Source organism: Pseudopodoces humilis, chromosome 3 (genome assembly GCF_049639895.1).
Source record: "Pseudopodoces humilis isolate 2021_Gansu_Grassland_sample_001 chromosome 3, ASM4963989v1, whole genome shotgun sequence".
Lineage (NCBI taxonomy): Eukaryota > Metazoa > Chordata > Aves > Passeriformes > Paridae > Pseudopodoces > Pseudopodoces humilis.
In genome coordinates, this window is record NC_142202.1 from 98,879,662 (window position 1) to 98,905,976 (window position 26,315).

The 26,315-nt window shown below is 36.0% G+C and overlaps 1 protein-coding gene across 6 annotated transcripts in view; it reads left to right on the plus strand.

Annotated features, from left to right (window-relative positions):
* The window catches only part of ASAP2 (ArfGAP with SH3 domain, ankyrin repeat and PH domain 2), an 87,344-nt gene that overhangs the window by 11,104 nt on the left and 49,925 nt on the right, over positions 1-26,315 (plus strand). For all 6 annotated transcript variants that reach the window (XM_088052371.1, XM_014251483.2, XM_088052372.1 and 3 more), the window contains exons 2-5: positions 9,029-9,101; positions 12,968-13,113; positions 21,773-21,847; positions 23,415-23,464. In XM_088052371.1, coding sequence (XP_087908497.1) covers positions 9,029-9,101; positions 12,968-13,113; positions 21,773-21,847; positions 23,415-23,464 — 344 coding nt within the window. The remainder of the gene's footprint in view (positions 1-9,028; positions 9,102-12,967; positions 13,114-21,772; positions 21,848-23,414; positions 23,465-26,315) is intronic.

The window sequence follows — 26,315 nt, forward strand, 5'->3', positions numbered from 1 at the left end:
ACTCTGAGCTCCATGTAGTCTAGGCGCTAATTGTGCTGATGAGAACAGCATTGAAGAAGCAATGAAGTAGTAAATCTTTTGTAAGCTGCTTTTTGTTTGGTTTCATTCATTCTTCTGCTTATTTCACTCTCTTCTATTGCTTAAATAATCTGGATGTAGATGACAAGCTTTTCATATATGTATTTCCAGCCCAGTCTGTTCTAGGGATGGAGTGGTCATGTTTGCCACTGCCTTCCCTGTCCCCCAGACCATACAGATGTGGCACTGGTGCAATGACACACAGTGCTTGGTTACGTATAGATTCAGGTGTTTGTCTCCTGCTTCAATCAGTTGATTCAGTACCTCTTTCCTATTTCATTTAAGAACAGCAGAAGTTCTGATAGGTCTGAACATGCTTCTCTGTTCTAAATTGCTTCAACTTTAAATGCAGAAGTTCTTTGTCACATGTAACTGTTGTGTGTGAATTTACCTTCCTAATACTTCATTTATGATATAGGGAAGTACCATCTGTTCCATTTTATAGATACCTTCCATGACATGAACTCTCTAATTATTTTGGCAAAGTCCACTCTGGGGATAAAACTTTTATTTTTGCATCATTATTATGTAAATGAGTATTTTATAGTTACTGTTTGGTACACTAATAATTGTGTCACTTAAAATTCACTTAAACTTTGAGGCAGCAGTCTCTAGTGACAGGAGTGTCTGAACTGTTAGTTTTAGTTAAACTTAAAGCTGCTGAAATTCCAGTAGAATTTAAGAACATTGCTTTCAAGATTGTAATAGTGTCCTGTGATTTCTGTGTTGAGCACCTAAAATAAATGGCAGTTCAGATGCATTAGTTCGTTTAAGCATATTGATACTGAGACCATGCAGAGATTTTCAAAGGTATAGTGAATTACAGAGAAGTTGGAGTGAAATTCGCAGGCTAAAGTCTGGAAGCCACTATAGAATAGAAATAATTTTATAATGTTTCAAGAGGAAATAAGTTTTATCATTTGACACTGGGTTTTATGTGTAATAATATGCCATTAGTATTGTAGGTAGATGCTATTAATAAATTTCTGCCCTGATAATAGAGAGATGATGTCCAATGTGCTGCTTTACCTCTGATGAATCTTATTGTGACAGCTGGTTCTGTAGGTCCCTAGGAGTAGTTAGTTCGTTTGAGGTGATTTGTCTTATTCTCCTGAATTGCCCCCTGGATACCTCTGCCATTCTTTGTTGTGGGAATATAGTGTTTCAGGTGTATCATAAACTAGATACAGTTTGTGTGCCTTCTATTCCCTTTCAGAATGGACCCTTGTATGTGTCTGCCAGAGATGTTTGTGACACCAATTTATTATTTATTTCTGCTGAGAAGCTCTCAGAGGCCTGTTAAGACTGAAGCTTGATTTTGCTGTGTTGCTGTAGACTCTTCAAGGCTATTTTCTTGTTCCTAAAATTATTTGGTACCTAAAGAAGAGAAAGTCAAAGGAGTGTTGGATGGGGAGGGATAGACCAGTTTATGACATCCAGCTGTTCTGTGCACACACTGCAAATGTTCTCATTTTTAGCATAGAGTAAGTACATCATACATGGGAGAAATAGAACTGTTAGTTTTTCATTGTTTTTTAGAGGTTGTAACAGGAGTGTGTGCTTCAAGCAGAGGTTTAAGACTGCAAATACCAAATTAGACCACTAATATGGGAACTTTGGAGTATCTGGACAGTGTTATGATTTGTTAATTGCTCCCATAAATAACTAAAAATTCTCTTTTCAGAAAGCTTATCACATGCAGAATAAAAGGGCATTATGTTCTGCAAAGATTAATTTTTGTTGCCTCTGATGGTGTCTAAAAAGATTTAATACTGGGGAAAAGAGTTACTGAATTAAAAAACCTGCAAAAGAAAAATCCCATCAGTCAGCTCATCATAGTGCTGTTGAATGATACAGGGTGAGGATCAACCTCTTCCAACAGCTGGACTCCGAACCATGAATGGCTTTGGTACATGCTGACAGCAGACAGAAATGCAAAAACATGAAGCTAGAAAAAAGTCTCTTGGAGGGTGAGGAGCAGAGAATTTTGACATGGGTAAAGGGTTGGTAAATGTTACTCATCCATTTAAGACAATCATCACTGGAACTTTAATCCTGTTGCCTATGTTACTTTATTTTACATGGTGATATATCTTAGGATGTTAGAGCATGTAATATTAAATAAATAGAGATAGATATCAAGAATTGTCTAGTGCAACTTAAAAAAATAAACAACAATTAAATATTAAATAAGGGAGTCTTATTTAAAGACCCTCTGTTTATAAATGAGCAACTGTAAAGAGTAAGTGCATCATCTATTAGATTGCTTATGAGATCTGTATTTAAAATCCAGTCATCTTGTCTTTGAAAGCAGATATCTGCAGTGTTAGAGAAGAAAAATATATTTCTCAGCCTAAAAATTGGTTAATACAGGAGGTGAATGTGTTCTGTAGAAATAGTTGGCATAAGCTGCTCCCATTCTTTCTCTAAGCAAGAGATTTTATTGCACAAGAATACTTGATGCCTGATTCCCAGTTAAGTATCTGTTGCATTTCTAACTTTTTGTAGTAGGGAAGCCTGTAGAAATCAATTAATACACAGATAAAGTATCTGTTTATTTAGTGTGAAACAGTCTCATTTAGTGACTTGTATTAATAATGTAACATTTTGTATCTCTGAACCTCTGATTTGAGTTTTCTCTTCTGATAGAAGTAGTGTGTTAGAGAATTCTGGGGTTTAGGCATCCCTTCTTTGTTTTAATAAATGCATTATACAAAGTCATCATGCTCAGGTTTGGTTTTATGCACAACAGAGAGCAGTACCAAATTCTCCCATAATTTACCTTTGCAGTAGAATTACCTTGCACTTTCAAGTATTAATTTCCTTAGCTCAAGAGTTTACTACATTCTTTTGCCAAATACACCAGTGCTTGTTTAAACAGATTGCCTTGGCATTGGGCCCACAAGAACCACAAACCCAGATGCTGGAGAAATAATGCTTTTGTGGAAAGGGACCTTTCAGGGATGATTCTGCCATAAATTCTGTCCCTTTTTTACAGGTTTGTCTCTGAATCTTCAGTCTCTTTAGTTGAAAAGGTCTCACAGCAAGAGCTCATTTATACAGATTAACTGTCATAGCTACTGCAGTGTTTCACAGGCATACTCCACATAAAGTAATTGCCCCAAAATAAAGTTTTTTAAAATTACTGTTGCTCTATGATACATTCAGAAGCTACAATGCCTTGTCCTGGACTATGCCTGTAAGGGTTTTTTTCCACCCTTTGTATCAGTCCCTCTGTGAATGTGCAAGGTGATCAGTGGAAGGAAACTGGAGAGGATTTAGAAAAGAAACTAATACATTGAAGGAGGAAATTACATAACAGTAGGAGAATGGAAAGAGGATTCTGAAGAGGGATAACATAATTTAGGAAGTCTTTTTACTACCCTCTAAAACAGAAGAGTGGATTGAAGCCAGCAGCATTGACAGTTCATTTCTAGTAGAAAAATAAACTGAGACAGAATGTCTGTGGATATCTCTAATCTTTTGAGTCAGCAAGGATTAATTACAGCAAATATCAGATTGCCTTTAAAGATATACCTGAAAAGTCAAACTATTGTGCTTCCTGGATACAAGTATAAAAAACTTGGTGTTGTTAATTTTTAAACAAGACAGTCCAGTGAGGCACAAGAGCCTTGTCTTGGTTCTGCTGTCTCTACAATAACTACTTGATTGCCTCTCTTTTCCTTAACTGACCAAGTTTCTTCCTGTGCCCTTTTGTTTTTGGGAAGGGTGTTCCTATATGTGTTCAGCATCTGCAGCAGCCTCTGGCATTATTACTTACTCTGAAATACTGGAATGGATGAAGTGCAGGATTTATGACTGTTGAGTAGCCTGATGTTTTAAATTAAAAATAAGCAATTTTAAAAATTTAAATTTAAAATTTAGCAATTAAAGCAAATAGCTAAAATTAAGAGTGAGATCTGATTTTGTTTTAAATAAATAATGTTAAGATAACAGTGTATAGTAGATCAAATATCAGTGTGTTAATATTTTTTTGTGTATTTGTCAGTTAGATGTTCAATATAGGGAAGAACTCATAGGTTTCTGGCTCCAGGATAATTTTTCAAATGACGCGAGGATTTATTTCCCAAAATTTTGTTACTGCTTTAGCAGTACTTCCAAGCATTTGTTGTTGTTGTTGTTCCAATGGACTATTTATTTTAGAAAAAAGGTAACTTTGAGACTTTCCTCAAACTCAGATCCAGTTCTATAAATACTTTCAGCAAAATCCCATCCAAATAGCTGAAAATGTGAAATAGTTACTTTTATGCTTTCCAAAAGGAAGTGTAAAAGTGGGTAAGAAGGAAGGAATGTGTTAGAGGTTTTGAACTGTTTTAAATGCAAAATAAATTAAAGGTGATGGCCAACTCCTTCCTCTTCTTCCGTCACTACTTCCCATGGTATGCTGTCAGGTTTAGTTTTTTTCTTTCCCTTGTCTGGAATGAGAGAATTTGAGCTGCTTGTTTCTTTTGAGAATAGCCTGTTTTGCTATGTACTGTTTATGGTTGACAGTATCTCAGTCTTTTGTTTTTAAACTCATTACTGGAAACTGGGAGATTATCCTGGGGAAGGATGTGTACGTGCTTTTCCTTGCTTGCTGCCCTGAACATCTGCTGTTGGCCGCTCCTGATAGAGGATATCAGGTTAAATGTAGTGTTGATCTGATCCAGTATGGCTGTTTTTCTATTTCTTCACAGATAATTAATTATTTTCTTGGCCACAAAGAAAAAAGACACTGGTGTGAGGACACTTGTATAAGATAAAGACCCAGACTTCTGCCATAAGTTTGGCACAAAAGATGTTTAATGAACCTCTAGAGCCTGGGGACTCTCCACTTATGCTGCTACTGCCCTGGTTTTCCCCATACCCTTTGGTTCTGTAAAAGGTGCCAAAATCATCTCTGGGATGTTCAGTTTCTGAATTTCTGTCTTCCTGCTTTTTTTCCTCCCTCAGTTAAATATGCTAATAATAGAACTGTTTGTTTCTCCTCTTTCCACTGAAAAGAGCAAAAAATACATTCATGTTTTGTGCCAACCATCTAAATTGCACAGATCTATTTAGACAATATAGATTTGGGGATTGGTGTTAATCTTTTTCTTTTCTGTTTTCTTCCAGGGGGGAAGGAGTGCAACTGAATGTTTTAAAATTGTATATCCTGGTGGGCTTAAATCTTTCTATGCAATGTGAAACAAACTTAAACAGAAATTATTATTGTTATGATGATGATGATGATGATGATGATGATGACACACAGAGTAGGATGTAGAATAACATTTCAGGATGTTTCAGTAATTTCAGACTGATTTCTTCCTGGTAAGATAGCTTTAGTTCAAATTAGTTGACACATTTTACTGTTCAAAGTAGAAACCTTTGAAGCAATGAAAATTGAAATTGGTCTTTGGCAAGTGAAACTTGACATTGTTCCCACACGTGGAAAAAAGCTTTGCTACTTATCACTGGTAGCTTGAGTCCTCTGTCTTGTGTTCCTTTAAAAATCTACACTTGATTTTGATATGCTTGTTTCCTTCCCTAGTATACTTCTGACTAGTAATTTACCTTAAAAATGGTTTCATCATATTGCCATCAGAAATCACACAAAATTAAATGAAAAGAAGACATAAATAGTATATTTGGAAAAAAAGATTGCACAGACAAGGACACACTCAAGAAGGTCACATTTGAGTTTCTGTTTCAGTTCATGTGCAAAACACCACTTCCTCAATAATGTGACTTCTTATGTACTGCAGAGAATTTGGTTGGGTTATTTTTCCCCTTAAGTCAAAGCTTTGTTTACTGTTTTTGACAGTAGAGAAGTCTGAGTGCTCATCAGTAGCTGAATGGGACTATGAAAATTATTTATGTGAACTCAGACTCAGTTGTGCTGAAAGAGGTGCTAAAATAAGCAGCCTTACAATAGAGTTTTTTGAGGCAAAACTAGAAACATTACATGAAAGGACAAAATGATACCACCATGTGAAATAAATAGTAATTTTTCTCCTTGTTCAGGAGTTTACTGGGCATTTTAAATGAATAAAAAGAAATGCTAGTATATGCAACATCTGAAGCCATTTTAAAATTCCCTGCTTCTAAAACTACTGAGAATGCACCAAGAAGTTGAATTAGGGTGCATTTTGGTGCATGTGTGTGCACTGGTATAGTATGTGTATGTTTATGAAACAAACACAAGCTTAGAAATGTGAACTGTAATGAAACTATAGCTGGATTTAAACTGATTTCCCGGTGCTAGGAATACTGGGACAAAGAAAAGGACAAAGAAATATGAAGAACAACACTAGAGACAAAAAGCTGACATTTTCAAGTTTTATCCTGAAATGACTCCTTTGAAACACAAGATGTGAATAAACACCAATATTGTTTAATTAAACAAAGGCAAAGTCGTCCTCTCTATTTTTTGGTCTGTAAGCAAGACTGAAATACAGTATTAAAGATGCAAAGCTTTTCAGTATTTTGCCCCTTAATTGTAGGCACACATAGGCACTCTTAAATGTCACACGCTGTGAGGAGATTGAGCCAATGAAGGGAGGAATAGACAAAACCTCCTAAGCGGAGGTGCAGTTTTCTTACCACAGTTGGAAACATTGTAATTGCATTTCATAAATGTATCCAGATCCCTCTTCAAATGTCTAGATATTTGTTGTTCTTTGTTTCCTGTTTAGGGAGCTTTTCAGAACTGATTTTTCCCCCCCCGATTTCCAGTTTGTTAAGATTCAGGTGCATCTTTGCAGTGACACAGCTGAAAAGGCAGGAAGAGGATGAAGAGAGGATCCAAGAAAGCCTGATCTGTACAGTTTCAACACATTAAGGTTTTAGGTTTTGCTTGTTGTGTTGTCCTTGGTGCTGTCAGTGGGGTATTTTCCCCGTTATCCTTTGTTTTGAATTTTTATGTGGACCAGCTGTCTGACAGGGTTGATGCTTGAGTTGTCACTGGTGTATTAAGGGCATTAGCTGCCATTTCTGTTGGACTCTCTGTTGGATTATGCTGTGCCTTGTGGGGTTGTTCCTCTGCTGCCTGACCCTGGTGAAAGTGGAGGTTGTTTGAGAGATGTTTCAAACCAAAATGATGACTTTTGTTGAGGAAGAGGATTTGAGGTTTTTTCCTTACTGGGAGTTTGTGCTTTCTGACTGAGGCAGTCTTGGGCCAGAGGATTTCATGAATCCATAGATCTGTCAGGATCCCCAAGCACAGTAATATAAATTGATCCTATGCATTTGTCTTTCCAGCTTTCCTCTTCCCTAAGAATAAACTCCCCCAAACTGAGGTGCAGAGATTTAATATTTTCTCAGCTGCACACACAAGTCTAAGACTTGGCTGAGAACTGAATTTGTAAACTTTAAGTCTCTGGCTGTCAGCCTTCTCTTTGGACTGTTGCTCGTACTGCTTGGAGATATTCCTTTCACTTGGACTCCAAGAGGGTGGTTGCCCTTTGATGCAGTCATCAATGAAATGATTTCTCTGTAGTCAGCTGATTTGAGGGTGCTTTTCTGAGGTTATTTTTAGAAATCACCAAATACACAATGAGGGAATTCACTTAATGTATTTCCATCCAAACAGGTGACTAATCTAACTTTAGAGATCACACTAGATACAGCTTTGTTGTAGTAGATGTAATTCAAATTGCTGAAGAGGGTGAACAGATCTGGCATGGCTTTTATGGGCTTGCTTAGATTGTTTTATTTTCCCCTTCCTCTGTACTTCAGAATTCAAGGTGAAAAGGCCTCTGCACTTTCTGCTAATAAGTTTCAGATGTGAACTATAAAGATGCTGGAAGTAAAACCTCCAATGGATATAGCAGTACCATGATGCTGTAACCATTAATGTTAAGGTACTGTCTAAATTGGTGGGATTCCATGGAATGCGGTGAAGATTTTTTTTTTAGCTATTTGTGGTCCAAGTAGATTCAGTCCAATAGATTCTGATTCCCAGAATCAAGGAGCTTAATATTTCCTTTTGCATTCACTGTGTTAAAATAATTGGATAGACTACTAGGGGCTGACTTTTCTGCATTGTGTCTCTTACACAAATGATTAGTAATAAAACAATGGTAGGTCAGATGTGTAGCTGCTGCAATTCATTGAAATGTTTTGAATGAAAACTGGAATTAATTTGGTGAGTTTTCTTTGCTTTGTCATGTATCATGCTAAACAGTTCCTGGCATAATACAATTTGTATTGTTCAGTATTATTCTTCAGTGGGGTCTAAATATACCACCATCTCTGGAACATATCTTTTCTTCAAGTTTCACAACTTTTTGTAATTAATTTGTATAACCATAATTCTGCTTCTCTCTCCTCAAACAATTCTACATTTTTGAGTCTGTTCATATTTCACTTCAGTAAGCAAAACAGTTGTCTGCTTTTACTTCTTTATTTGAAATAAATTGATTATAAGTGCTTGAGCATTCTTGGCAAGATTTAAACTTGAATTTTATATAATGTTGGGGAAAGCTTAGCCTAGTGTTAAACTGTGTGAAAGATATTTGAGAGATATACAATTTATTTTGCTCAGCACAGCAGTTAGGAAGTTCATATAGTTGAGAATGCAATTAACTAAATTATCCAGGAAAACTGAAATTAAATTCCATTTTCAATATTCTGCCTAAGGAAGTGATATTGCTCAGTTCTTCAGCAAGTCAGAACATATAATGGGTGAAAACTGTTTTAAGCTTCTTAATGATTCAGCATGAAAAGACAGTACTGTGTAGTTTCCTGCTAAGTTTACATGATGCTGGTCACTAGCCAAAGATGGAGGAGGTGTTTTTTTGGGTAAGGGGACAGAATAGGTTGTATGGATGGGGTGGAAAAAAATGACAAGTAATTTATTAATTATGGAAATGAATTAACTATGTAAATAGTTGTAACTACAGCAAGTTTCCAGGGCAGAAATTTGTCAAAGCACAAATGCAGTATTACATTTTTCTCTTTTTTTTAGGCTCTGGATGTTGACCGAACTGTTCTCTATAAAATGAAGAAATCTGTCAAAGCCATAAACTTATCTGGTCTGGGTAAGTACATAATTCCTGATAGTTTCTATTGGTAAAATTGGAAGATTTAAGCAGTCAGATGTCATACTGAATCAGAAAGAGTTATATGGGTAACTCTGAGAAGAGAAATATGTACATTTTAAATGGCAATCTTGAATGAGCTGTTTGATGACGAGCTCAGTAAGGATAAGATGTTGTGGGGTAGCTAAACTTCTCCTGCCACTATACTGCTGCTGAAGTGGTGAAGCTCTCCTCTTTCTGCTGGGTGTGGGCTACCTGTTCCTTCTGTCATGCCTACTGCTTGGCAGATCCCTAGATGAGTTTTTAAGCTTGTATAAAGCTGCATGTGCAGTGAGATCAACTTAATTGGGATTAGATGAGCACCTGAAGTGGTAGGGCCATGTATATCATCAAGAGATGGAGTGGGGATGTGGGAGTGAAATTACTCTTTGGCAGCAGTAAGAAGCTACATTGGCCCTGCTGCTTTGTGAAACCTTAGTCTCCCTGATGGCTTCCACTTATGCATGTTGAGAATTTCATGACAAGAGGGAGCTGGTGAGCTGAAACTTTCTATTGTCTTGATGTAAAAAATCAGATATTCTTCTTATGGTGCTGTATAAAATACAAAGAACTATTGCTGCATGCATTTTCAAATGTGTGCCAGTCTCTTAGAGTTGTGTATGTTTTTCTTCTTTGAAGAAAAAAACTGAAGCTTTTTTGTGAGTAAGAAACAGCATTTGTTTTTGTGGATAAGAAATGGCATTTGGTTGGCTTTTGTTCTTATTGTGCAGTTCATAGTAATTAGGGTTTAACAAATCCTATATTAAATGCAAAATTGATAGGCCTGTCAACCTTGGAGAGCCACCAATATCTGACAGAACTTGTGGCCATGTTGGTGTTCAGACAAGGTTAGAACAAGAGCTGCTGTTGTGGTATAATTCATCTCTGCTAATTGAAAGGAAGTTCCTTGTCAAATGTAACAAAGATGTTATCTTTGGATTGTGGAGGGTCCAGTTTAAGATTCATCAGGAGCTGTTTCATAGATTTGGCATCCTTTCTTATTTTTCTTACTTGGCTGGGTTTTTTTGGCTGTTGAGTTTTTTAAAAAAATTATTCTTAGTGCTAGACTATGCCTTCTAATCAGAGAACTTGTTAAATCAGTACCTTGCCCATGTTTTAAATTTGTGCTGCCCACCCAATCTTGACAAGAAAGGTTTGGAGGCATTTATCTTCTATCAGTAGTAACATCACTAACTAAGCCACTTGTCAGCCCCTGTGGTTTCTTTTGACAAAACAAACCCCATGGTCCTACACTCAGAAGAGCACAGTAACTGGATTTTTAGTATAGATTCCCTAAATAGTTAATATACACGTTTTATCTTTTTTAATGTGAGAGTTTACAAATGTTATTAAGGATTACATAGTGACTCCCAATTTGTACATAGCTTGGCTTCTTACTTAAAGAAAGCCTCTAAACCCTCAAAACTAGATCAAGTTTCTGGTTTTGATAGATTTGATACCTTTTGTTTGTGGAGAAACTTTAAAAATTTGTCAGGAAAACACTATAAGACAGGAAGAGTATTTTGGACGGTTCCATGTGAAAAGTAGATTTTTGTGTTCTTCAGAAGCACTTGGGGAGTACCAGCCCAGTTAATAGTACTGCTATAATAAACTACCCCAGGCATTCTGGGGAATGTCTCAGAATCCAGAAGAACAGTCCTTAGGATGCTGGGGAATAGAAGACTCCCAGGGATGCCATGTGGAATGGGTGCTGTGCTTGTTTCCTAAAGTAAAAAGTCAGCATGGCTCAGCTACTGGCTGCACATTTAACCATAACACTTAATGGTAGCAGCCTTTTCACCTTGCTTTCATGCAGGGGCAGCTTTCTCTTTTTGCTGTAGGAATGGTTGCCTGACCTCTTCTCTCATCTGGGTTCACATAAACTAAGCTGGATTCAGGAAGCAGCAAGAAGGCAGAAAGCAGTGTGGAAATAATTCACCTTACTGGGTAGATGTGAGATCTAAAAGAGCCGTGGCCTGCCACATCCTCATTTTTGCTGTCTGTGCCAGTTTATTGAAAGCTTGTTCAGGTGTAAATATGTCACACAATAGGATTCGTTTAACATCCTTCATTCTACAGCAAAAATTTTGGTAAGTGATCAGCCCTTGCTATTGGTGCTGAAGAAAATAAGTAACTTTCAGTGCTAGTACTCAGTTTTTAAATTTAATAGCTATCTGCAAGCTATCTGTCACAGGTTGCAAATTTAAATGCTCAGGTTAAAGACTTGTAGAATTAATGCTGTTTGTGTAATTTCCGTTCTTCTTGTACATTATGTCAGCCATTAATTACATGGTGTTATACCACTGCTGCACAGGGTTTTAGTTTCATATACTGGAAATTAGAGAAAATTTGTAGGTATTTGAGAAACAAAGTTCCTAAATGGCTGTCCAGATAGGACACATGAACAGACAGACTTGTTTTTAATCTGAAACATGGTAAGTTTATTGAGCTTTGTATATTTATTAAGTTTATATATTATATATAAATGTATAATTGTATACTAATTCACTGAAATTTGGGAAAGGACATTGTATCAAAAATTCTTTGTACATTTGTGTTAATGTGTACAAATGGGCTTAAAATGAAACTGCATCATTGCTTGTTTGAACAGATTAATCCTCTCAAAATAATCTTCAGGATTTATGCTAGTTTCATGTAATGACCAAGACAGTCTTTATCCTTATTAATGCATAATTTTTTTTTTCTAGGGTACGGTGTTTTTTTTCCTTTGAAGCTTTAGAAATCGTCTACAGCTAGAATAAGAAATAGGCAATGTTAATTTTCTTAGGTGTCAACTTAGTGTACTTTGTCCAACATGCTCAAGCTTGACATGGGCACTTATCTTTGGTTCAGAAAAACTTCATTTTATTCCACAGGGCAAATTGACTTTTGACAAAGGGGCTTTTTATGCCTGTCTATATAGGCAAGTAAGCCGGTGACATAGGAGTAAATCGCTTGGGCAAAGTAGTTAAGAGTGAAGCCTCTCAGATTTCCTTTATATCTGAATCAGGGGAATTTGTTTTATGCTTAGATTTTCTCTCATGCCCTGAATAACCCCTCAACATGTGCAACTCAAAGCTTTCTGAACAATGATGTTAGGTGTGTGCTGTATGAATTGTCCTGGTGTAGCCCAGGACCACTGGATGATTTCTAGGTCAGAGCTTCTGATTTTGTTTTCTCACAAAGGAATCTGGCTGTGATGAACCAGAACTGCTTTCAGAACTGAACTGGCCGGTGGTAAATGCAGATTGCTAGGATTTGCTTCAGATTCCCACTGCTCCCCTGAATCAGAGAACTAACGTAGATATGATTTTGTCCTCCTCTGTAATGTGGTTTATAGTCCTTTTCCCTAGGGTGACTGAAGAGTATTTTATCTATTGCCTTCTGCTGTAGAGATCCAAGACTGCCAGCACGCTTTAGCTCCTCTCTTTGTTTTTCAGCACACAGTAAAACATAATAGCACATAGTTAAAACAAGCAAGTGTTAGTAAAAGACTCTAGAATCTGGAAGTTCATTATAGGAGTTGGGACTTTTTTGTGAGGTCTCTGCTATGGTGCAGAAATATTATGGGTTTTTCTAGAGTGTCAGATGTTTCTTTTGTCTTGGCGCATTGTCATTTGGAAGGGTACATACAAACTGGAATTAGTGATATATGTCATACTTCTGGCATATCAGTGTTAAAGTGTAAATAGTCACTGGTTTTTATATCAAGTAAACATTTTTAGCAATAACTCTGGAAAGTTTTTTTTTTAAAAGAAAACCCTCAATTGTTATTTCAATAACCTTTTATCTACTGATGATATCTTCATGTTTTGCTCTTTTTGAAGCTCACGTGGAAAATGAAGAACAGTATACACAAGCACTGGAGAAGTTTGGTGGCAACTGTGTTTGCAGGGATGACCCAGATTTGGGAACAGCGTTTTTAAAATTTTCTGTGTTTACAAAGGAATTAACTGCACTCTTCAAAAATTTGGTAAGAATTACTTAAAAAAAAAAGTTAAAATTTTAAAACCAAAGGCTGTATTTTAGAATTATAACAGCTCTTCATACTGAAGACAATTTGTGTTTTAACAACCACTGTTCTTAAAAAATTCTCAGCTTATGAAAATATCTTGTCCTAGGCTTTTCCCCTTGCAGAAGTCAAAACAACTCAAACCAAAGAAACCAGAAAAGAAACCACCACAAAACAAAAACACAACCCCCCCTCCTCCAACACTTCTTACACCTAAAAGCTTCCCACAATTAAGTAGTTATGCATTATAAACCACACATCTCAATTTGCTTTAAAATTGTGAAACCAGCAAAACTCAACTTGATTTACTGTGTGATCACGATATTTTACTTGACTTTTTCCCACTTTCCATTTATATTTATAAAGGGATATTTTAGTGGCCCTAGAAAAGTGTGCTTTTGCTTCTCAGGGAAGTGAGTCAGGGACACAAAATCAAGCAAAATGTTAAAACAACAGTAGACTCCATTGGGGACCAATCCTACAGCTGAAGCCAGTAAGTCTTAAAAGCCTCTTTGGTGAGCCAAATGGGATGGAGCCAAATGGAAGAACAGAATTTTTAATTGCAAATGGAGAATTTTCAGCCTCAATTTCACATTAATCAGAGGGTGTAAAAAGGGCAGACTGATTATATTCTATGAGCTAGAGCTTTCCCATGTCTTTAATACCAAATTTACTTGACTTCACAGAACCCTTATACCAGGGGCTAGGAAGGGGAAATGACCCAGATTCCCAGGAGCATTTAAAAGTCTGTGTCCGCTGAAATCAATGGCATGGAGACACATGAAATGCTTTTGTGAGTCTAGACCAAATGTCTGTAGTTTGCAGCCAGCTGGTCGTAATCACTTCTTGAGGGAATGTTTCCAGCTGATGGGATTTAGGGCAGTTTCATTCACTCTCTCATGCTGTCCTCTCTTTTTACCCAATCATTATATTGATGAAAACAGCCACAAATGTATTTATCAACAGTGAAATGTATTTTGTATTGATTATATGGATTTGAACTTCTCTGGATGTACGAATATTATCTGAGATTATGTATCAGAAGAGGCATCCTGTTTCAGTGTGAGTCAGTTATCCCAAGCCTCTCATACAGAGGCAGACAGCTCTTAGGGAAAGGAAAATGGAGTGGGTCTTCTAATTGATACCTTCTGTTGACTAAAACCCCCTCTCTATCGTATATTAATTGCAGTATGATGAATTCATTAGGCAAATGGATCTGGGAAATATGATGTTTAGGTGGTTTTAAGAAGCCATCTGCTAAACGCTACACCCCCTCCCCAGAAAAATATTTTAATGTATTACATTTCAGGAATACTTCTGAAAGCTAGAAGGTGTTGCTTTTTTACCAAAAATCTTAGCTATTTCTTCTCTTAAAACCAGAAACTACTATATTTGCAAAATATTTCTGACAAGAATAACTTTTCTTTGACGCTTTGGAAAGGAAAAACACCAAAATAATTATCTATGGGAAGCTGGAATGCCTTTTTTTGTTACCTTTTGTTATCTATCTGAGTATTTTGTGTGTCTTCTTCAAGGAATGTTTGTAGTTCTTTTTGCTGTGGTGTTTTTTTTTTAGTAGCAGCTATGTCCTTTTGCTTCAGTTTGTGTGTATAAGAAGAGGATATATCATAAGAGAGTAGCTAAGTCTGTAGTTTTTCTCAGTTTGTGGTTCTAATTTTCTCTATTTTTGAAGGGAAGAGTAATTTTGCATAGGCATGAATATAATTATTTTTTTTTTGTATTGCAATAGCATAGGCACCTTCTCTCTTTAATACTGTCTGGTGAAGAGCAAATCTCTCTTAACTTCCGCTCCTTCTTAATATGTTTAATATTGTTGAGGTTTGAAGCTTTTTGTTTTTTTCCTGACTAGCAAAGGAAACCTAATCATGCTTGAATTTACTGTCTCAATAGGAAAATAGTTTCCTCCAGAAAGAAATACATATGAAAAAAAGGTGTGAACTTCATTATTACTTACAAATGCCATATTTATGAAAAAGAAATCTAGAATAATGAAAAATTGTAGCTTTATATAGCTTTGCCTATTAAAAATCCCATTAGAATAAATTTTTTGTAACTGGTCATTTTGAAAATCGGTTCATAAATTCAGTGCTTGAGGTCTAGTTTTCTAAAAGGTTAAAAGGATATTGACCAGTATAAAAAGTTCTGTACAGTAATTGGAAATAATTTAGGGTGTAATTTGTTAAAGCCATAGCCATATGTGCATTCTCACAATGAGGTGACATATCCAACTCTGAATGCTTTCAACATGTTGACATTAAAAACATGCCTCTCCTCTGGTGTTTCCTTATAGCACTCCACAGTTTGGTTTGTAAGTATTGTCATGAAAAATGTAGCCAAGGCCATGCAACATTCTGCTGTTGAAAAGACATTCAGAAAGGTACTCTTTAAATAGATCTATCTCTGGAGTTTCACAGGGTGCTGAATTTCCATAGAAGATTTAAACTGAAGTGGATGGGGAATGTGCAAGGAAGTGAGAGGACATGTTCAGACTGGAACAGATTTCAAAGCTATTAACACTGGCAAAGCTTTAGGGCTACTGTCAAGTTTTGCTTTGTCATATATTTTACTTTTTTTTCTAGAAGCTGATGTGTTTTGTCAGCTCTTGGCCTGGGTGGCATTTAGAGCTGTAGTTCTGAAGTGCTTCTGCACAAAAATTTTCCTTAAACTTGTCCTTTGTAAGGTAGAGGAGAGCCATTATAAATTTGTTCTGCTTTAACTGGAGTTTCAGGTGCTTGTTTTCCCTAATAATTTTAAAAGTTTCCCAAAAGGCTTTGAAGTTTTTATCACCTTATTAAGGCATCAATGTTTTAAAGTATTTCAATAACAGCTGAAGTGTTTTTGTTTTTAATCCTAAATCTGTATACTATTCAAGTTAAAGTTTAGGTCTTGAGGTTTTTATAAGTTTGCGAAGCTGCTTTTATGTGTGCCCTTTCAAATAGTGCATAAAATTAAAAAAAAAAAAAAAAAAATCCCAAACTTTGTAGTTTTTCTTCACTTTTGAAGTGATTCATAATTGCATCTTCAAGAAATGAATTGATATTTACTGTGTACAAGATCCTTGTAACCACTCAATTTAACTATTCTACCCCAGTTTGCCTTATTTGGATCACTTTCTGATATATACTGTGCAATTATTTTATCTTGCCAAAGCTCTGGTATCAACTTAAAATTTTTCTTCACCTTCTGTTTTTTAAGATTGAACAATCAGTTTGTCTTTTTGGTAGTGAAAGATGTGAAAGTACTAGAGGCCACTTTCAGAGGTAACATGCTACATTTTGTGGCAAGCACAATATTGCTTGCTGATGGCAGCCTTGCTATGAATTCCTAATAGAATTGGACCAGAATCGGAATTGGACCTAATAGAATTGGACTGTAGAATCCTCCTAGAGTAGGAGAAGCACCCAGGTAGGTCAGTATGGCACTTGCTTGCAGCATTAATTACTCTGTCTTCTTAAGTATAGCGCCAAGGGATAAAGGTATGAGTGTTAACATGAAAAATGTTTGGACAAGGAAAGGCTCATTGCAGTATGTTTGCAAGTTAAATATTTTCTCCTTTAAATCCTCTTAAATTGCTACACTGAGAAAAAATAAACTCTAGTTGGGCATCTTTGTCAAGATGAACCCTTGAAAAGGATTTGATCTGTGAAGATGAAGTAGCTACTTAACAAATACCGTTTTCTCTATTTGTTGTTTTACCTACTCTTGTCCTTTTTTTTTCATTTATGTGAATTTAAAGCTAATGAAATAGGCTGGATTGAGAGGAGTAGACCTGATATTTCCACTCTGTGGAAAGCTGGGAGTAAGACATTCTATTTTCTATTAATAATCCTTGGATTCTTAGTAAGGAAAAATGGAAGAACAGCAATGATATTTTTCTGATCATAAGTTCTTGCTTTACTTGCTTTTTTAAATGTAAGAAGAAAGAAAATTTGCTTAACTGTAAAAGGTAATAACAAAACTGAAAGAATTATTTTTCTGTATTATATAATGAACTTGAAAAATTTATGCCCAGAATTTTCTTTGTTTAGACCGAGGTTTTAAAAAAACAATGTTTGATGCCTGAACCTTCACAAACATATTTTCATCTAGAAGGACTCTCTTAAGTCCATGAAAAAGCTCCACAGGTATACATGTTTGAGTTTGGAGTATTGTATATGGAGCTTAATGATTTAAGCTGTGAACTTTCTGATTTTCACCAGTACACTTGATGAAAATTGACTAACAGTGAGAGTTAAAAAATAAAGAGTACTATTTGATCTATGCTTGTAGAGATATAAACCAAGATGTAATAATTCCTCCTTAGCAGCTCCACCTGGAATCTAATCTTTATTTTTTTGCCAGAGGGTATTGATCCAACTGGAGGAAATTAAGAGGACAGTAATAAAACATGATTAGGGCTTCAGTAGGTAGGTTTATGAAGAAAGTTTAGAAGAATTTTAAATGTATGGTTTGCTTCACAGATAACTCTGATTGTGGAGGAGGAAAATAATAAATTGCATATAAATGGGATCTCACTCTGAAAATATTAGGTGAAGTGTCCCAGAGAAAGTGACAGAAGCCTATCACTTAGGTCTTTCAACCTTGGTTAGAAAATGTGCACTCTGGAATTTTCCACTGGCAAGGGAGAAGGGCTAGAATGACTGCAAGTCTCTTCCTTCCTTTGCTTTTACAATTCTTCATTTTATGCTTTTCAGATTTCCCGCGAAATACTTCCTAATAGAGCATTCCCAATTTGTAGTTTGCATATTGGTGCTATAACAGGGCTGATTCTAAGTAGTCCATGGTGGCAACACTTGGTATCTTGTGTAAAGGCATTTTTCTAGGCAGCTGTGCCAGCAGCTCCATGTGGACACTTAGTAGTGCTCTGCTCGTGTTCTGCTTCCCTGTGACATAATGGGTGATGAGGGATGTCCCAGCTCAGTCACACCTGTGCTGCAGGGGGAAGGGGTTGAGGCCAGAGGATGGGCAGCATTGTGTGCGAGGGGAAGGCGCAGTGCAAAGATGGAAGTTTGTGCTGCCAATCTTTGTTACATGTTTTTCTGAAGTCTTGGTGGTAGATGCTAAACCTTAAAGTTCAGACAAACAATGCCTCATCTGTAGTGGATGTTGATTTCCGCTCTCTCCCTGCCATGTTGATTGGCCTTGTCCTACTAACGCTCATGTCACTAGGAAAATTATTGGAAACTATTAAATCCAATAGGACTTGTCATAAAAAAGAGAGAATAACTTAAACAATGCTTTGTCAGCGGGCTGTACAGCCATCACTTGCATACACCCAAGCTCATTGATGGTTGAGAAGCCCACAGCCAAGTACAGACTGCATCTAAAGTTTAGTAATGGCAATAGGAGACATATCATACTGCTCAACTGCCTGAATTTTAGTTTAAACTGAAAAAAGTTTTAAGTTCTGCATGCTAAGAAAAGTTTTCAACTTCTGAAGTATACTGAAAAGGCTTTATTTTTTGCTTGGATTTAACAAACAAAACCTACAGAAGTACTGCAGGCACCAGTATCCAAAGCTCTTTTGGAGAAGAGCTGTACTTTAAAGTAATCAGGAGGGCTGGCAAACAGCAAATTTAAATGTTTAGCCATAGGCCCTTAAACCTCTTGAACATCTTTCCCCTTTACAAATCCTGGCTTGCTTATTGTCTGTACCAGCACTTCTGGCAGATATGTGTTTTGTTTATGTTATCTCCCCTGCCATTTCTTCTTCTCTGAGCCTTCTCCAACTTAAGAAGTTTTAATTCTTTACCCTGTCATCTTGTTGGAAACTATCAGAGAAAAACTGCAAGTGCCAAAGCAGCAATATTGGAAGTGAAAACAAGGTCAACTATTTTTTTCCTTTTTTTTTTTTAAATGAATGTAATTTGCTAGTATTTCTCTGAGACGGGATGACTTCAATTTCTGTGAAGCTTTTTTGCACTTTTGTGTATTTTAAAACATAAAGTAGTCAAAATGTAGAGGCTGTTGCATATGTTCTTGCTCCCTGTACTCTGTGCACAGAGTAGGAGCTGCAGCATATTAGTGCTTCTCTGCATGCTAAAAATGGGTCTATATTTTTAGATAGTTCAGCTTACGCCTCTCAAGAAAGAGGGGAAAAACATGTAAGATCTGTATATTGCTTGCTGACTTATAAATATGAGGAAGTATTATTCATCTAACTAGGTTAATAATGACAAGTTCATGCATTATGTATGTTTACTTCTGTTGCAGATAGAATAGGAGCATAGGGAATACAATAGGCTGATGGTAATGTACAGGTGATAGCACACAGAAGGAATCAGTTTGAATAGGCAAACATTCTCTAAACTTTTAAAAAGACTGTAGAGCCTTTTTGCCTTTCTCCTTTTTTTTATTTTTTTTTTTAGTTGCTTTGGATTCCAGGCATCATGGTGTGAAATTCTAGCAAATATCCGTAATTATTTTGGAGTCTGATTGATGTTTACACATGACTATGTTTGGGATAATACTTCGAATTTTTTTTTTTTTTAATGACTTAAAGAAAAATCAAGAAAAAAGTTGTCTTGAGTCTGCTCTTGAGAAATGCTTTGTTCTTTATTCCTGTCTATTGAATTTGAAGAATAATTAAATGGAAACTATGAAAGTATTGATCTTAACTGAAGTTAGACATTTGACTACATCATAATCATAAAATAGAATAACAAAGTAGAAAATTTTGCATGGGATGATATCTTGAAAGAGACCTCCTCTTTTCCACCTGAACAACCATCCTGGGTGTGCACTTGCAGCTTCTAGAAGTTTTGGGGTTTTCTTATGTAAGTGTCATGCAGTTTGAACCTTTGCACTTATCTCCTGTGTTTCAATCATGTAACTTTATTACCTTTGGGAATGGTTGTGTTGATATGTGCATGTGATAGTACTGCTGAGGACTTAGGAAGTGGATGGTTTCCAGCACTGCCAGCTAGGCATATGTACATGTTGCTCATTCAGTTTTTATAGGAAGTACTTAAAAAAACCAACCCCAACGCAGAGTTGAAATTTAACTTGTTGATTCTGAAGGGCTGTGGCTGGGTCCTGCAGCTTGTTGGGGAGGAGAAAAAAGTAGGGTGGAGGAGGGGAAATGTGATTTGTGTTAAGAGTTCAAAGACCAGATTTTCTACATTTCTTTAGCTTTCTTATGAAGAGACAATCTGTGTAAGCTTAAAAGCTGAGGAAGGCTCAGTTTGACTAGTGGCTGAAATTTCAAGCAAGTGCAGTAGGGTAGTTTGTTTGAGGAGGAGAGGTGGGGACAGCAGGGCTTTGCTTGTTTATTTTAACAACAGTTGTTACATATCACAGAGCCTGTTCTAGTGAGGGCACCAAGTAACTACAGGGTGATAATATTTTTATTTTTCAATTCTGGGGTGACTGAAGCATCCATAATTGGAATTTTTTTTTTTCTTGAAATTTTGTTATTCTTTCATCTCTGGATGGGTTATGCTAAAGGACACTTTGATGTCCCTGACATTATTCCTGAAGAAATAAAAACATTTATTCGTATATGATGCAAAGTTCTTTCTGTAATTTGAACATTTGAAATCCATCTTCATATAGGCATTTCAGAGCTTCTTGAAAAAAATCACATTTTAGAATAACACCTTAAAATACCAAAACAAAGAAGTAACTCATCCAAGGGCAACCTTCACTGAACTGCTGCAAAAGTTATTCTGATTTTTTTTCTCATTGTGTTACTCTAAAGTATTTTGGGTTTTGTTCCTCAGAGCAACCAATGCTTTTGAATAGTTTTTTGAATAGTTACAGTTTAAACTCACTGCCAAGACATTGTTTCATACCTTGAATGTTTTCCCTGGATCACAAAGGAGTAGATGTACAATCTTTTCCTAGCTGTTTTATTCGTAAAGTCTTTCTTTGTTCTTTTTACTTATTAAAATATTATCATACAGATAATATACAAAAACCATGATTATTTTACCACTGTCTTAATTTGATATAATTTATATCTTCTTGAAGTACTTATTTTCTCTTGAATTACTTACATACAAAAGACTTCATAAAATTCTTATTTCAAAGTTTGCATGAGATAAATAAGGCAGATGTGTTGCTTTTTAAAGCAAATGGAGATAGTGGAATGGTGGCTATTTTACAGGCCAGCATTATTTGTCTTTATAACTTCTGTCAGAGTAAGATGCCATGTATTGGAAGAATAGCAGATATGCTCTATGGAATAGGTCTGAAGAGGCTGAAAAGTAAACAAGGTTAATATAAAATATGCTCGTGAGCTTAAATTTATCAGTGCTAAAAAATTGCATGATTGTTTTCCTATAAATTAAATGGACAAATAAGGCAATGTAAAAATTAGTGGTCTTATTTTGCACTGTTGGATTAGATATTTATAATCAGTGGTAATTCTCGAGGTTTCCTGCTGGCTTGGGTTATAGTGCTTCCAGAGTGAGTTTAATTATCTCATGTTGCTTTCATCTTTGATTACTGGTTGTGCTGATAAGCATCTCCGTAAGACAGGGGCAGGAGAATAATATGAAAGATTTCTTAGTGAAACTTTGTGAAATGTGTGTATTAAGACAGTTTATGTTCTACATCTAAATATATTAACTCATTTGATGTAATTTTCTTGTTACAGATTCAGAATATGAACAACATAATCACTTTTCCATTGGACAGTTTGCTGAAGGGAGACCTAAAAGGAGTAAAAGGGGTATGTCTTTTCTCCTATTTATATATAGGATTGTTCTTGGTACAGTAGATATATTTAGCAAGTGTATTAATCTTATGTGTTGGAAGGCATAGGATACTCAATATAATGTATTGGCTCAATAAACAATACTTTGGAGGTTTTGTTTGTTTTTTGTGTTTTTTTTGTGAATCAAGTCATCCCTGCTGTTTGTGGATTCACATGCCACACGTTCTTGACAGTGTATACAAAACAACATTTGAGAAGCTTTAAAAGCAGGCTTGAGATATAGATGATAAGCAGGGAAAGAGGTGTAAAATTCAGGTATTTACTTAGTTACTTAGAGTAAAGGATAGTACCATATTTTAAAGGATTATTAGCATTCTAGCATTTAGCATTCTAAACTTGAAACTATTAAGAAGCACACATTAGACTGTAGGAGCATAGGATTTTTCTTAAATAAGCTGAAATCTATTTATTTATGCCCTAAGGACATTTCCTATTTGAAATAACAGCAACTTAGGGCTCAAATGATGGTATGTTTATGATAAATTTCAGAGCCTATGGTGAACAAACTTACTTGGCTTATGCTTTGTTTACTACTGAACAAACAGGAAACAACTGGCAGCTATTGTTCTAGGACATTGAAGGAAGGAGAAGAATATGTACATAGACTAAAAATGGTTTCTGTAAATTACTGGAGGATAAATAGATAATTTAGTAAGATAGTCTTATTATATTTATGTTGTTTGCTTACCACATTTCATTTGCGTTCTCCTCCATGTCAGAATAAATACATTTATTACAGTGTTTCCCCACTGCCTTGAGAATATAATCAAATGCTAGTTCAGTTAATCTAATAACGTTCTCAATAGCTAACTAACATGTAAGAATTAATTCTTAATCTGTAGTTGCAAAGTTTTTCCAGTGTCTGACAGTTAACATTTCTTTGTAATTGTCTGTTCTCTTGAATTACATAAAAATTTCAGCTCTTGCAATTTTAGACATCAGTGAAATAACTTTAAAACCTGTTCATTTCATTCAAATTACCTTATTTAGAAGAAAGAAGGTAAAGGAATTTGGTATATAAGTAAGTCAGAATTCTCATGGAATTAGTTATGCTGATCCATAAGGTCTATACTGTTCTCATTAAGTCAATGGAAAATTTATTTTTTAAACTTTAATGTAAAGAATTAAGTTCTTAGCTAAGGCAATACTACAGCCTTGGGATAGAGACATCTTTCCAGTAGAGTCAGAGATAGAAAGATGAGAAAGTAGTTACTTTGATGGATTGCATAGTGTGGTCTTGGGATAACATGTTGTTGCACCTTTTAATGAATAAAATGGAGCTGTAAAAATGATAGTAAAAAGCATCCTAGAGATGCTGTTAAAAACATGAGTGTATTACTTCTCTTTACAAGATTGTTTTTCCTATGGGCAAGATTGCTTTTGCACAATCCTTATGTTCAAAAAAGAGTGGAGTCCCTTATTCTAGTAGGCACTGAAAGTGGCCAAGGTGTGTCTTCGTTGTTAGAGCCACAGTATTTTTCATGTAAATAGCTGGCTGTTATTTTTTCTCTTTTCTTGACAGGACCTGAAAAAGCCCTTTGATAAAGCTTGGAAGGACTATGAAACAAAAGTGTATGTATCTTTTAAACTTTTATTTAAGAGGGAAATGTAACATAAATCTGTAGAGTTCTTTTTTAATGCTGAGGTTGGGTGCTCTCATCAGGTGCAGCATGTACTAGAAGTGGATGGACGCCTATCTGAGGCTTTTAAGTTGTGTCATGTTGTGGATCTAACTCAACTTAGCACAAGCCACTTGTTTGAAGTTACCAGACACAGTATAAACAGCTACAAAATAAGTTTATATAAACCAGAGTTTTATATCCAGCTAAATAAATTGAATGAGTCAACAAAGCTCAACACCTAATATCAAACAGAATTGATTCTAGTTCCTAGTAAATCTTAAGTGCTTCAGTGCCCTACATCACGGACAGCTGTTTCCAGGGTTGGCCAGGTCAATTGTGTCAGTACAGCTGACAGTTTCTGAAGTAGAATTTTGTAGTGAGTTTCATTCCACATTACAGTATTACCTGGATTATGACTATCAGTTTCATGTCACATGTCCAGTTTCTTTGTTCTGAAATAATGCTGCCTTTTATCAGACCATCTCTGGTGATACAGGTCCAGAAGAATAATGTATGATGACACTATTTAACATAAATAACTTGCAGATCCACAGCCAACAAGACTGGCTGAAAACCTAGCACCATTTATGTATTTTTTTTTTAATTGCACAAAGTTATAATGATTCTCTGGTGCCCACTTAGTCTGTCTGAAGTCTTCAGAAATTATTCCTTTAGCTGGTTTATACACAAAAGCAATCCATTAGCTAACTTTCATTATTCCTCTTGTGAATAACAGTGAGAATTGTCTAGTTATTGTTTTCTAGCATCAAATTGTGAAGAACACCTGTGTGGCTTTTGGTTTTTGAAACTGCCTAGCTATGGCTGGATTTTGATAAAAACGCATTCTGAAATACTGAGATAAACCTCTGGTCTGACACTAAATCCATAGAAGACTGTGATGGCTCCAGTGTTTTATGTTCCTGACACTGGTGAGCAGTCTCATTTGGTGCCATACCAGTTATTGGCTATTGAAGTAATTAAGATTTTTAATCATTGTCTATGGCAGTAGTTGATCTCTGAGGACAGGCCTTGAAGAATAGTCCTGTAATTTAGTCTGCTGCTGTCTAGCACTGCTTGATTGCTGGATCTGAAAGCTTATTTACTTGTGTGTGACTATTCATACTGATATCCCATTAAATTTATTTGCAGAATTTAAAATAAATGTGTGCACTGCTAGGACCTACACCAAGAGCAATGTTACTACTAGACCAAGACCTCTAGGGCTTTTAAGACTTCTGATCTAATATTCACTAGGATGAGTGTGTTGAAGTGATGTAAAGATTTGTACTTGATCATCAGTTTGCTCAGAGCTGGTATTTCAGAGTCAGATATACCAGAAATATTTTCAGTTGTTATTTAATTTAATTAAGTACTTGAGAAGTGAGAAATTCCCTTAGAAAATGTATATATATATTTGGGGATTTTCATTTGAGGTTATGGAAATGTTGTAAATGTTGTTCTGTGTGCTGTGTCATTCAGGACCTGAAAACATGATGCTGACAATGTGTTTTCTGTCTGTGGGATTGAATCCATTGCTGTTTGTATGATAGAATGAGATTTCTTCTTTTTCTTTCAACTGGCAGTCCTTTAGAAAACCTGTTTTATGACTTTGCTTTCAAGTAAGACACTTTGGTTTTGATCTGAAATGGGTTTCCTTTTTCTTCTTGCAGTTATCTCTACTTTCTGCAAGATTTTTTAACAAATGAAGCAGACCTTCTTGACAATGCTCATTTCTAAGTCATTTACGTGTCAGGTTATGCAAAAGTTGAAGGTAGCACATATTCATCAGGAAATTCTTTCAGATCCATGAACTATTTTTTTGGTATTTCTAAGTGGTGGGCTAGTACAATTACTGAGTGCTCTATTTTTTTAAGTGGTCAGGTGAAAGCTCCACATCAGTATTTTGAAGTTTTAAGCTCTTAGTCCAGCCTGTTGGACTCCTTGACTTTGATCAAGACCAAAGTATCATCTGCTTGAGGATCAGGATAGGGAGCCTGGGAATTCTGTGTATAAGAAAATTCTTTAAAACTATGGGCTGTTCTTTTTTTTCCTTTTTTGCAGGCTGTTCTACAACAGCAGAAATTACTTCTCATGGCATAATGTTGGCAGTTAGGGAGTATTGTTTTTTGATGCTTATACCAAGGTGCAGAGCAGTTTTCCATGGTTTTGTTGAGTTAAATTCAGTCTCAGAACTTCCATGAGACCCCTGCCCCTGCTGTAGGACTGTGGGATTTGTCAAACCTCTTGTGCATAAGATCAGTTCCCAGACAAATTGAGATGTTATGAGCTGTCATTATGGAGCATTAATTTGAGCTTGAACCTGTTCAGGTCAGCTTTTTTCTCATACTAATTTTTGGACATTGGAAAGCAGTGAGGTTTTTCTGGGCTGCTATTATACATGCTGCTGAAGTTTCTTAAGAAAGTATCTCTTTTCATTCTGAGGCTGTTCTGAATGGATCTAAACTTCCTTATAGCTGTGTCTTGGTCATCTGGGTGCATGCAGAGTCACCTCAAGAATTGTTAATTGTGAAATTTGGGGGTTTTATTGTGGTACCTTCATGCTCTCTGCTTTAATAAAAAGGACAAAGGAACTGGGAGAGGTAACCTCAGTTTCACCTGCAGCTTGTATTGCCAGAGTAGAATGGTGGATGTTGGTGCTGATAGCCAGAGGTTTGCTCTGCCTTCTTCAATCTGTTACATTTGAGAGTTCCTTGTTTGGATTGTGCCTAAAACCAATTCTAGGTGTGTGCTTAGTGAGCTGTCTTTTCCAGTGATATTTCTTCAAATATGTGAATAATTCT